We start from the raw sequence: 14342 nt of genomic DNA, 5'->3' as shown, positions 1-14342 counted from the left end.
GAAACAAGAAAAATTCCAAATACAAAATCTAACAGCACACCTAAAGGAAATAGAAGCAGAGCAGCAAAGACACCCCAAACCCAGCAGAAGAAGAGAAATAATAAAGATCAGAACAGAAATAAACAATATAGAATCTAAAAAAAACTGTAGAGCAGATCAACGAAACCAAGAGTTGGTTTTTTGAAAAAATAAACAAAATTGATAAACCTCTAGCCAGGCTTCTCAAAAAGAAAAGGGAGATGACCCAAAGAGATAAAATCATGAACGAAAATGGAATTATTACAACCAATCCCTCAGAGATACAAACAATTATCAGGGAATACTATGAAAAATTATACGCCAACAAATTGGACAACCTGGAAGAAATGGACAAATTCCTAAACACCCACACTCTTCCAAAACTCAATCAGGAGGAAATAGAAAGCTTGAACAGACCCATAACCAGCGAAGAAATTGAATTGGTTATCAAAAATCTCCCAACAAATAAGAGTCCAGGACCAGATGGCTTCCCAGGGGAGTTCTACCAGACGTTTAAAGCAGAGATAATACCTATCCTTCTCAAGCTATTCCAAGAAATAGAAAGGGAAGGAAAACTTCCAGACTCATTCTATGAAGCCAGTATTACTTTGATTCCTAAACCAGACAGAGACCCAGTAAAAAAAGAGAACTACAGGCCAATATCCCTGATGAATATGGATGCAAAAATTCTCAATAAGATACTAGCAAATCGAATTCAACAGCTCATAAAAATAATTATTCACCATGATCAAGTGGGATTCATTCCTGGGATGCAGGGCTGGTTCAACATTCGCAAATCAATCAACGTGATACATCACATTAATAAAAGAAAAGATAAGAACCATATGATCCTGTCAATCGATGCAGAAAAGGCCTTTGACAAAATTCAGCATCCTTTCTGAATAAAAACCCTCAAGAAAGTCAGGATAGAAGGAACATACTTAAGCATCATAAAAGCCATTTATGAAGAGCCCACAGCTAATATCACCCTCAATGGGGAAAAACTGAGAGCTTTCTTCCCTGAGATCAGGAACACGACAGGGATGTCCACTCTCACTGCTGTTGTTTACCATAGTGTTGGAAGTGCTAGCATCAGCAATCAGACAACAAAAGGAAATCAAAGGCATCAAAACTGGCAAAGATGAAGTCAAGCTTTCACTTTTTGCAGATGACATGATACTATACATGGAAAATCCGATAGACTCCACCAAAAGTCTGCTAGAACGGATACATGAATTCAGCAAAGTTGCAGGATACAAAATCAATGTACAGAAATCAGTTGCATTCTTATACACTAATAATGAAGCAACAGAAAGACAAATAAAGAAACTGATCCCATTCACAATTGCACCAAGAAGCATAAAATACCTAGGAATAAATCTAACCAAAGATGTACAAGATCTGTATGCTGAAAACTATAGAAAGCTTATGAAGGTAATTGAAGAAGATATAAAGAAATGGAAAAACATTCCCTGCTCATGGATTGGAAGAATAAATATTGTTAAAATGTCAATACTACCCAAAGCTATCTACACATTCAATGCAATCCCAATCAAAATTGCACCAGCATTCTTCTCGAAACTAGAACAAGCAATCCTAAAATTCATATGGAACCACAAAAGGCCCCGGATAGCCAAAGTAATTTTGAAGAAGAAGACCAAAGCAGGAGGCATCACAATCCCAGACTTTAGCCTATACTACAAAGCTGTCATCATCAAGACAGCATGGTATTGGCACAAAAACAGACACATAGACCAATGGAATAGAATAGAAACCCCAGAACTAGACCCACAAACGTATGGCCAACTAATCTTTGACAAAGCAGGAAAGAACATCCAATGGAAAAAAGACAGTCTCTTTAACAAATGGTGCTGGGAGAACTGGACAGCAACATGCAGAAGGTTGAAACTAGACCACTTTCTCACACCATTCACAAAAATAAACTCAAAATGGATAAAGGACCTGAATGTGAGACAGGAAACCATCAAAACCCTAGAGGAGAAAGCAGGAAAAGACCTCTCTGACCTCAGCCGTAGCAATCTCTTACTCGACACATTCCCAAAGACAAGGGAATTAAAAACAAAAATGAATTACTGGGACCTTATGAAGATAAAAATCTTTTGCATAGCAAAGGAAACAACCAACAAAACTAAAAGGCAGCCAACGGAATGGGAAAAGATATTTGCAAATGACATATCGGACAAAGGGCTAGTATCCAAAATCTATAAAGAGCTCACCAAACTCCACACCCGAAAAACAAATAACCCAGTGAAGAAATGGGCAGAAAATATGAATAGACACTTCTCTAAAGAAGACATCTGGATGGCCAACAGGCACATGAAAAGATGCTCAACGTCGCTCCTTATCAGGGAAATACAAATCAAAACCACACTCAGATATCACCTCACACCAGTCAGAGTGGCCAAAATGAACAAATCAGGAGACTATAGATGCTGGAGAGGATGTGGAGAAAAGGGAACCCTCTTGCACTGTTGGTGGGAATGCAAATTGGTGCAGCCGCTCTGGAAAACAGTGTGGAGGTTCCTCAGAAAATTAAAAACAGACCTACCCTATGACCCAGCAATAGCACTGCTAGGAATTTACCCAAGGGATACAGGAGTACTGATGCATAGGGGCATTTATACCCCAATGTTTATAGCAGCACTGTCAACAATAGCCAAATTATGGAAAGAGCCTAAATGTCCATCAACTGATGAATGGATAAAGAAATTGTGGTTTATATACACAATGGAATACTACGTGGCAATGAGAAAGAATGAAATATGGCCCTTTGTAGCAACGTGGATGGAACTGGAGAGTGTGATGCTAATTGAAATAAGCCATACAGGGAAAGACAGATACCATATGGTTTCACTCTTATGTGGATCCTGAGAAACTTGACAGAAACCCATGGGGGATGGGAAGGAAAAAAAAAAAGAGGTTAGAGTGGGAGAGAGCCAAAGCATGAGAGACTCTTAAAAACTGAGAACAAACTGAGGGTTGATGGGGGGTGGGAGGGAGGGGAGGGTGGGTGATGGGTATTGGGGAGGGCACCTTTTGGGATGAGCACTGGGTGTTGTATGGAAACCATTTTGACAATAAATTTCCTATATTGAAAAAAAATGGGCTGGAGATGTGACTGGTCTCAGATTTGACTTACCTGACAGGTAGAATTACTGGAGAATTACCCCCTTCTCCCAGAGAAGAACATTCTGTGAGGCCTTCCTACCACATGGGAAACAAGAAATATATCCTTGAAGCAAGGAGTCAGAGAGAAAGATCCGGGAACCAGGAGCGTGGCTCTGATCCTGCAGAGTGCATGTTCCACTTGAGGATGAGCAAGCTCAAGAAAGGGAAAGAATTATGACCTGGCTTGGAGTGGGACACGTCAAACAAGAACTTTTAACACATTAACCTTTCCTAGTAGAGAAACAGACTTTCTGTCTCTCGGATTAAATAAGTCACTATCACCCCATGGCAAAGAGCCAGAAATGCAGGTAGAGGGAACAGCTACAGAGCCTCCTCCCACTATTTTCCTAAGAAGGTATAAGTGTTAGTGGAAGTTTCTATATTATAGGCTAAGATGAGAACAGAGGGAGAAGAAAAGAAGGGCTTCCCCTCTGCTGAGCAGGTACATCTGACTTTGTCAAATTTGCAAGCTTCGTATAGTATTAAAAACGAAGAAAAGACCAAAGTATAAAACTGGCAAACATAAATGAGAGTTTGTCAGAAACAGACATTTACTTTTCCAAGATCCCAAGTCTAGAACTTTAGAAGAGGGGTTTTGCTTTACCATAAGTTTCCTTAGTAATTACAGCTGCCTGAAAATGTTACCTCATGTATAAATGAAGTGATTGATGAAGTGCTTTTGTCTGCAACATAACAAATACAGGCTAAAACTTATATAGTACAATGACCAGCAAGACCAGAATGTCAATATTTTGTGACTATGTGAGTAGCTGGTAATGGAACCATGATGTCCTGAATCTTTATAATTCACCTCTAATTTTGAAGTTGATAATCATTTCATTCTATAATATGTTTCTTATTAGTTGTTTTCAGGGACATAATATTCAACTGCAAGAGCTATGGAACTGAACAATGCAGCCATTTACATATTCCTTACAATCTGATTTTTCCTTGTAGTATGTGCACAGAGTGCTTGCACATGAGCTGTTATGCCCTCAAGGAGGCCCCAGCTGTGAGTATTACTTGGTGCTGGCCCGGACACACCTTCTCAAGAAGGACTTTGCCAAGGCAGAGGAATACCTTCAACAAGCAGCCCAGATGGACTACCTGGTAATAGCTTTTGCTAGAATCTCTTGAGTTTAGTTTAGAAGAGGGGCAAGCAGCCTTTCTTAGAGGTGGTGATGCCAAGTCATGGGTAGATTTAGTTACCAGAGTTAGAGGTCATCAACTGTCAGTAAACTCATGTATTTCCTTCCATTGTTTTTCTCAAGCAGTTATGAGTTTTGCAAAAAGCAGAGAAAAGGGTAAGGATAGCTCTTTAGCAGATAGTTGATCTATTTCAAGTCTTCTGGACTTCTTCTGTTTTCTCATTGTGAACATTGTCTTGGTTATATTTCAATGTTTTTCTTAATATTTACCCCAAAGACAAAATGGTTTTGAAGAATGCAAGAAAGAAATGAGAGGGCAGACCTAGAAAAATATCTCCCAGTGCAACTGAATGGCCCTCTTTCTAATTGAATGCTATTAGGAAAAGGAAAAAAGGACTTAATCTAATTTTAAATGTTAAACAAAGATCATTAATGTATTTATAAATACCACCTCATCCCAGGTACCACTTGTTCTTTACTTTCTCAGAACCCTAATGTCTGGGGCATGAAGGGCCATCTTTATTTTCTAAGTGGAAATCATGCTGAGGCCAAGGCATGCTATGAGCGAACCATTAGTTTTGTAGTGGATGCTTCTGAGATGCACTTCATCTTCCTGCGACTGGGACACATCTATCTGGAAGAGAAAGAGGTGAGGGATACAGGATGGGGAGTAACCATGTAAATAAATCAGGTTACGGTCTGAGACCTGACTACAGTTCAAGCATTAGCATTCATCTGTGTGGACTACACATACTCATATAATAATGATACTTTTACATCCAAAAGTAAAGTGACTTGACCAACATTAGATAAACTAGTAATTAATAGAATCAGGATTCAAACCCAGGCAGTCTAATACTACAGTCTGTGGTTTTAACCATTATGATACTAAAAAGCTGTATCATAAATGTATACATTTATACAATAAACGTTATTGTAGTTACTATTTAAGCAAACTTTCTTTTATTAGCAGTAGTAAAAACATTCTTAGCTTGGCTTTATTAATGGAAAATATCAAAAGACCTTCTCCAAACTTCTTCCTCAGCACAGAGGTTTATAGTTTATTTGGCTGAGGGTAGCTAGCCCCATTTCATAGGACACTCTGACCTGACTCTTTAGTAATTACTGTCCATATTTTAGGAACCACCCCAAGACCTTCTAAAAGAAACTTTCTGTTATGGAAAATTTCAAATACATATAAAATAGAATAGTAGAATGAACCAACATGGGCTAATCATCCCATGTTAACAATTATCAATATTTTGCCAAAGTCCTTTTGATTCTGTTTTTGTTTTGACTTCATTCCATTTCTCCCTCCAGAACACCCAATTTTCTTTCTATATAAAATAAAACAAGAGCAACAAGAAATTACAAAGCATTATAATGTAAGTATGATGGCTCACATAGGCTTGAGAGAGAAAAATCACTATCCCATTGCAGTGTACTTCCCTGAAAGAAAGTTTCCTTTCTGACATCATTGCAAGCTGCATCTGAATAGAGCTTCTGACTTGTGTAGTCAAGGCAAGCAATTTCCCTAGGCAAGCAATTCTTAGGCTATTTGCTAAGGCTTACCTATAGTTGCATCTCTCACATTGGAGATACAAGACAAGAAGTAATCTACTTCTTTTGAAAAATTTTTTTTTTAGTTTTTCTTAATGTTTCCTGTATCACTCAGTGCTAAAAAGAGATAAGCTAGCAAACCATGAAGAAACATAAAGGAAGCTTAAACAGATATTACTAAGTGAAAGAAGCCAATCTGAGAAGGGTACATATTGTATGATTCCAACTGTATGACATTCTGGAAAAGACAAAACTATGGAGATAGTAAAGAAATCAGTGGTTGGGTTGGGGAAGGGAAGTGATGAATAGATGGAGCACAGAGGATTTTTAGGACAGTGAAAATACTCTAATAATGGATACATGTCATTATACATTTGTTCAAACCTATGGAATGTATAACATCAAATGCAAACCTTAAGGTAAACCATGGACTTTAGGTGATGAAGATGTATTAGCATAGTTTCATCAGTTGTAACAAAGGTACCACTCTGATGGGGCATGTTGATAATGGGAGAGGCTATGCATATGCAGCGGCAGGATGTATATGAGAAATCTCTGTACCTTCCTTTCAATTTTGCTGTGAACCTAAAACTGCTCTAAACAAACAAACAAACAAACAAACAAAAACAATTTAAGGGTTCCTTTAACTTAGATTGGTCTTTGGTACAACTACAGATGCCCCATGACTAACTTAGCAATACAACATTTGAAACTTCCAGAAGAACAATAGCTTAGGGGCGCTTTCTTTCTACAGTATGAAAAGGCAAAGAAAACCTACCTGCAAGCCTGTAAGAGATCACCTTCGTGCCTTACCTGGCTAGGACTGGGAATCGCCTGTTATCGGGTAAGAGGGTGAAGACTCAAGACTGTGAATACAGCTGACCTTGATTCCTTGGTCTTCTAAGCACCCTGGACGTTTGTAATGATGGTGGGAAGATTTACTTTTCAAAGGTGTTCAGTAAACTAAACAGTCAATCTGTACTATAAGAAAAAAATTCTTTAAAAACTCGCACAAAAACCGGAACCAGGAAGTTATATAATAAAAAATTTCATGTTATTTGGTACAGAAACTCTTAATTTTATGATGTTATCTGTAAGGGGAAAGTGATATGATAAATGAAGAATCTACTCAATTAAATTAAAGAAATTGATTGATTCTTATTAAGCTCTATGGCCCTTCTGTATTCAGGAGGAGATGCTACAGCTTCTGGTAGATTTTTTACTCCATGACCCCTAAAAACTCTCCAGTCACCCTTTCCTTTTTTTTTCTTACAATCTTTGAAAGAGGCATGCATCCTGCTATTCATGTCTAATTTCTTCAATGTATTCTTGATTCTAACCCTCTCATTTTCTCCTAATAACTTACTCTCTTATTTTTTTCTTTTTATTTTATCCTTCCCTTCTCAACTCTTTCCCCATACTTTCCCCCTTCTTATTTAACCACAGTGATAACAACCAAATGAATTGTCTGTGTTTCCTGTCTCCTCTTCCTTATTGCTGTTTTTTTAAGCATGAAGGTAATATATATTCATTATGGAACATTTAGAAGATACAAAATGTGAAGAAAACATAAAAGCATCCGTAATCCAACCATTCAGTGATAAGCACTGTCAACATTTGAATGCATTTTACTGCAGTCTTTTTTATACATATATGAAAGTAATTTTAATGTATAAAATTGTAAATAATATATTTACTGCTTTGTAATCTTTTTTTCTACTTAAACAGTATAGCATTGATATCTTCTCACATCACCAAAGAGTCTATAACACGATTTCTGATGACTTCTTGGTGTACCCTTGTTTGGATGCATAAATGAAGTGACCATGTAATTTGTCTTACTGACCAGAAACTAAAGAAAACACCTTGGATTAAGCCATGCCACTAAGATGTTTAAGTAATCCCTACTCCCTACCAGTGTTTTAGTCATACTATACCTATGTGTGGACATACTGTAGTTTATCTGATCACTCATTATTGGACATGTTAGTTTCTACAATTATACTATTATAAATGAAGCTGAGATAAACGTTCTTGGGCATAAATCTCTATGCTTAATTCTGATTATTTCCTTAAGATCCATCCTTAAAGAATGTAGAAGATTTTAAAAGTCTTTAAATTACAGTATCAATGTGCCCCTAGAAAGGGTATGTACTGATTTATACTCTGCCAGAAGGTATGAGAGTACATTTCACTGTTACCTCATTGAAAGTGGGTAATATCATTTGCCAATTTGATAGGTATCTTAATTTGCATTTGCATCATGAATGAGGTTGAAATCATGTGATGTGTGTATTTCTTTACTTGTGAATTATCTGTTCATATCCCAGGTCCCATTTACGTTTCACTTCATTGCAATTAGGCTTACCACTTTACCACTTTACCTTTACCAACTTACTGACCCTTCTGACAGAAGTTCCTGATAACATCCTAATTGCCAGATGCCACAGACACTTAGGTTAAGTCTCTCTGAAGCTTAACTCCATTGAGTGCCTTCTTCCTGAAGCCCTCTCCTCCCTAGGTTTCCATAATACTTCATTTACATCCTTCCAGTTCCATGCCTTCCTCTCTGGTATCTCTTTCTCAACCTTTTTTTTTTTTTTTTTTTGCCAGCTCCTAGTTTTTTTAGCCACCATAATTGTTGGGTCCCCCCACCCCCACTCGGAGTTCTATAGTCAGCCCTCTTTTCCTGTCACCATATTTATTCACCCTAAGAAATAACATCTATCCCAGTGGCCTTAACTACCACTTGTGCCCCAATGAATTATAAACCTTTAATGCATAACACTTTTCAAGTTCTGACCCTTAAACAGTGTAACATACACCTCAAAATGTGCATAACTGAAATATAACCTACCTCTGAAGGATTCTCATATTCTGAAAGCCTACCCCTTCTCCTGTATTCCATGTCTTCATGAATGGGACTGTAATGAACCCAATCAACCAAGCCAGAAACTTAAAAGCTGTCCTAGTCTACTTCTCCTATTACTTTTAACTAGGCACCAAATATCCTATTGATTTTATCTCCTAAATGTCTCTTAAGTCTGTTGTCTCCTCTCATCCCTATTTTTACAGCTCTAATTCAAGCCTCATCCCTCATCTTCTAGGGTAATCTGTCTTCCTTCAATTCATCTCCCACATTGTTATCAAAGTGGTCTTTAAAATCTGGAAATACTATGTTACTCCCCTACTTAAACCATTCAATGGCTATCCTTATTTCAGAATAAAATTTACATTCCTTTGAATGAATACATATGATTTGGTCTCACCTAACACTTTAGTTTCATCTGCTTACTGTCTTTTCCCTAATCTCTCTCTTTTCTCCAGACACACAAGAATACTTAAGAGTTTCCTGACCACACCACACTGTCTTGTGCCGCCATGCCTTTGCATATGATATTGCTTTCACCTGGAATGCCTTTCTTCACCTTGTACAGCTAACAAACTCCTTTTTATTCTTCAAGATTCACTTTAGAGCTGCCCTTTAATTTCAGTGCAGAAATATTCCCATTTTCCTATTTCCCTCCACTAGATCATATATATGCTTTTATTACAGAAATGTTTATTCTGTATTGGAACTATTTATGTGTTTGGGTTTTCATTTTGTTTTATTTATTTCTTTACATATCTGTCAGTGAACCCTTTGAGGGTAAAGGTTGTATGTTATCTTTTTATTCACAGTACCTGGTATACTGAATAAATCATTAGCAAGTATAATTGATTGAATAATGTTGGTTGAATAATGAATCAATACATTGATTGAATATTGATTCAATATTTTAGAGACATTTAAGGTGTGGACCAAAGTCTGGGCATTGCTTAAAAGTCATTCTTCATATGGGGCGCCTGGGTGGCTCAGTTGGTTAAGCGGCCGACTTCGGCTCAGGTCATGATCTTGCGGTCTTTGAGTTCGAGCCCCGCGTCGGGCTCTGTGCTGACAGCTCGGAGCCTGGAGCCTGTTTCAGATTCTGTGTCTCCCTCTCTCTGACCCTCCCCTGTTCATGCTCTGTCTCTCCTTGTCTCAAAAATAAATAAAACATTAAAAAAAATTTTTTAAAAAGTCATTCTTCATATTGTTTTGGGCCTGGAAATCCATACTTTTCTTTTCTAAAACAGAAAAAAAGAAGAGCTATTTTACTGGGGAGAAGAGTGACTTATTTCTTCCTTAGGTGACCTTTTGGAAGATTTTACAAAGCAAACTTACTTTTAGGAAGCAGCAATGATATCCATGTGTCCAGAGCTCAGGGAGAATTTTAGAGTCTGAATATTGTATTGATTCCTCAAGACTGTGCTGTCAATAACTAATATTAGGGGAAAGGAAGCTGTCTGAGCAATAGTATTTTGGCAGGCTAATGGGACTTTAACCTTAAGAAAGGGGTGCATGATGTAAAGGAAGAAACCACAAATGTATCTGACAGCCTACTGTGTATTGGAAAATCACTGAATGATGCACACACAATAGTGAATACTTCTGATTTTCCAATCTTGGCACCTGAAGCTCCATGGTTCATGGAGGCCCTGATGGGACTGCTGTAGAGGAAAGGAGGAAGAGAGGGGTGTAAGTTGAGAGCCTAGCAGGCAGAACTCCAGTTTGCTCTACCTGGATTTTTAATCAGAGCAGTTCTGCTTTTAACAGGTTGGGCTACCACATAAGATTTTGTTTGAAGAAAGAGTTCTGCTAAAAATTAAAAAATTGAAAACTGTTTGTATAGGTCACACACACCAATGTTATTTGAACATAATGTTTTCAACTACACTAACTCCAGCTGGCTTAAGGGAAAACTTCTTTGACTTAACTCATACTTTTCTTTTTTCTGTCAAGCTGGAGGAGCTCACGGAAGCTGAAGATGCTCTCTCTGAGGCCAATGCATTGAACAACCACAATGCTGAAGTATGGGCATATTTGGCTCTGGTCAGCCTAAAAGTGAGTGTTTATTAGCCTTACACAGTGCCCTTTTAGGGCAATGAGGTGAGGAAGTAAGTAAAGCAAGAGATAGGTAGGTGGCCATTAATGCATGATAGTTGAGATTTAGTGAGTTTCTGATTTGGTTATTATACTTATGAGAAAGGAGAGGCCAAGTCTGAGAAGCTGCTACTTGGAATGTGCTTAAAAATCATATACTCAGGTGTGTTTGTATGGAAACTGAGAGCAAGTCACTTGGGCTTGTTGGTCATAGGTGAGCAGGAGTGGGGTGGGCCAGGACTGATTGTCATCCAGTGTTCTGGGTTGGGTGGTCTCTCTGTGTTACTTTTAAGCTTCTCTGAAGTCCCTGGGCAGGGTGTGCTAACCAGCCCAGCTCTGTGCATCCCTTTCCTCAAGATGAAGGATATAGTGATCAGAGTCTGGCCTAGGGTTGGGATTAGGAATGCTGAATGGGGAGCTGTTTGAGGGCAGTGACTGATGGTACAGTGGGATGGCAGATGATACTAGGGGGTGGTAGCCATTCTCCTGCTGCCCTCCTGGATGCCTCTTGGCCTGCCTAAGCTCTCAAGCCTGGGACATTGGTATGCATTCCTTGTATAGTCATTCAAACTATGAATCTATAAAAAAATTCCTCCATATCCTCTCTCATCTCCTCCTTTGTTAGTTGTGTATGACCCAGAAAAGCTATATAAGAATCTACTGACAAAAATAAAGGCTGATGAGGATGCCCGGGTGGCTTAGTTGGTTAAGTGTCCACCTCTTGATTTCTGCTCAGGTCATGATCTCATGGTTTGTGAGACGGAGCCCCATGTTGGGCTCTGCACTGACAGCAAAGAGCCTGCTTAGGATTCTCTCTCTCCCTCTCTCTCTGCCCCTACCCTGCTCACTCTCTCTCTCAAAATAAATAAATAAATAAACATTTAAAAAAATAAAGGCTGATGATAAATGTGCAAACACAAATGCATTACCAAAAAACATAAATAGATTATTCAACAGAAATCTCTGACACACTAGAGCAATTTTTCCCAGAGTCCATTGTCTGGTAACTACAAAGCGTCTTCTTTGCAGTTGTCTCTGATTTTTTTTCTCTGAGATAAGAATTTGGGATAGTCTAGACATTTACCTGATACTAATCAGTAAATATATGTTATTTATATTTAAGAGGTGTTTAGTTATATTTAACGACTTCACTCCTGAGTTTGCTTTTCATCAAAGTAGTTTGCTTTTCAAAAGAATAAATACATTTAGGGGTGCCTGGGTGGCTCAATCAGTTAAGTGGCCAATTTTGGCTCAGGTCACGATCTTGTGGTTCGTGACTTCAAGCCCCACATTGGGCTCTGTGCTGACAGCTCAGAGCCTGGAGCCTGCTTCAGATTCTGTGTCTCCCTCTCTCTCTTCTTCCCTGCTTGCACTCTGTCTCTCTCTCTCTCTCTAAAAAGTAAACATTAAAAAAAATTTTTTAAATAAATAAACACATTTTTAAAATGGGAGTGCTCTTGTATCAGAATGTAAACAAGGCCAAAGGCCAGTGAAGGAGATGCTCTACTAGACTTTCTAAAACATGCCTTCCTGTTAAACTTCTGGCTGAAGGTGCTTATCCTTGACATATATGGGAGATTAGGAAGGGCATATTATGGGAGTTGTGATAGCTACTTTACCTATAGAAAATAACTCTCCTATAATTAAATAATTTGCTCAGCAGTCTAAGATCAAATGGGGAATAATAAGAATGGCTCTTTGTTTTCCAATGGCCAGTATGACCTCAAACTGACAGGGAGTATTGTAGGGAGTATTGTGATTATAAGAGAAATAAACAAAATTAAAATTACTGGTTTTTCTTTTTGGAATAAATGTCTTGAATGTCAATATGGGAGATACCTGAGTTCTTCCCCAACTCTGCCACAACTAACCATGGGAACCTGGGCAAGTCACTTAAAGTTGCTGGACTTCGGGGCACCTGGGTGGCTCAGTCAGTTAAGTGACCAACTTCGGCTCAGGTCATGATCTTGCAGCTCATAAGTTCAAGCCCCATGTCAGGCTCTGTGCTGACAGCTCAGAGCTTGGAGCCTGCTTGGGATTCTGTGTCTCCTTCTCTCTCTTACCCTACACTGCTTGTGCTCTGTCTCTCTCTCTCTCTCTCAAAAAATAAATAAACATTAAACAAATTTAAATTTTAAAAAAGTTGCTGGACCTCAATTTCTTTATCTTTAAACTAAAAGGGCCAAAATGGAAAATTTTAATACACATCTTGTAGAAACTGCTAGGTCAAATAGGAAAAAAATTGAGGATATGTAAGATTTGAATTAAAAAAAAAAAAGGTTGACCTCAAACACCAATATAGAACTCTGTGCTTAATAGTTAGAGAATACATATTCTTTGCAAGTACAGATGAGTTGTTTCTTAAAAGTTGACCATATGCTAGACCACAAAGAGAGATTGAACAAATGCATATAGATCACACTACTAGTGAAATTATATGTAAACAATTAAAACTTATGCCAGAAGACACAGATACATTTAAACTTAAATTCATACATGTAATTAATTCATAGATCAAAGAGAAAATCACATGACAATTTCTTGTGGTGGGTAGAGTTTTAAAGATGACCCTTCCCACAAGATTATTCCATCAAATACTAATATAGGTACTGCTGTCAAGGGATTTTGCAGATGTGCTTTCTTTGCTGCTGCCTTTCTAGCTCCTTTAGGTGGAAGGTTAGGTTGTATATTTGGGACCTTTCTTGCTTCTTGAAATAGTCCTGAATTGCGACGTATTTTCCTCTTAAGACTGCTTTTGCTGTGTCCCAAAGGGTTTGGACTGCTGTGTTTTCATTTTCATTTGTTTCCGTATATTTTTTAATTTCTTCTTTAATTTCCTGGTTGACGCATTTGTTCTTTAGTATGATGTTCTTTAACCTCCATGTATTTGGGGGCTTTCCAGATTTTTTCTTGTGGTTGATTACAAGTTTCATAGTGTTGTGATCTGAAAATATTCATGGTATGATCTCAATCTTTTATACTTGTTGAGGGCTGTTTTGTGATCCAGTATGTGATCTATTTTGGAGAATGTTGCATGTGCACTCGAGAAGAATGTGTATGCTGCTGCTTTTGAATAAAATGTTCTGAATATATCTGTTAAGTCCACCTGGTCCAGTGTGTCAGTCAGAGCCTTTCTTTCCTTATTGATTTTCTGCCTAAATTATCTGTCCTTTGCTCTGAGTATTAAAGTCCCCTACAATTATGGTATTATTATCTATACATTTGTTTATGCTTGTGATTAATTGATTTACATATTTGGATACTTTCACATTGGGGACATGAACATTTACAATTGTTAGCTCTTCTTGATGGGTAGAGCCTTAATTATTACATAATTCCCTTCTTCATCTCTTGTTACAGTCTTTATTTTAAAATCTAGTTTGTCTGATATAAGTATGGCTACTCTGCCTTTCTTTTGACATCCATTAGCATGATAGATGGTTCTCCATCCCCTCACTTTCAAT

At 37.9% G+C, this 14342-nt stretch overlaps 1 protein-coding gene across 7 annotated transcripts in view; it reads left to right on the top strand.

Moving 5' to 3' along the window:
* CFAP70 (cilia and flagella associated protein 70) overlaps positions 1–14342 on the top strand; it is a 101815-nt gene that overhangs the window by 77610 nt on the left and 9863 nt on the right. For 6 of the 7 annotated variants that reach the window (XM_042907502.1, XM_042907503.1, XM_042907504.1 and 3 more), the window contains 4 exons: positions 4165–4317; positions 4843–5004; positions 6670–6759; positions 10738–10839. In XM_042907502.1, coding sequence (XP_042763436.1) covers positions 4165–4317; positions 4843–5004; positions 6670–6759; positions 10738–10839 — 507 coding nt within the window. Of the gene's footprint in view, positions 1–4164; positions 4318–4842; positions 5005–5675; positions 5741–6669; positions 6760–10737; positions 10840–14342 lie in introns of those variants that run through there. The other variant, XM_042907508.1, reaches the window with a different exon arrangement.

This window comes from Panthera leo, chromosome D2, assembly GCF_018350215.1.
Source record: "Panthera leo isolate Ple1 chromosome D2, P.leo_Ple1_pat1.1, whole genome shotgun sequence".
Classification (NCBI taxonomy): Eukaryota; Metazoa; Chordata; class Mammalia; order Carnivora; family Felidae; genus Panthera; species Panthera leo.
This window is presented reverse-complemented; position numbering and strand designations above follow the sequence as displayed.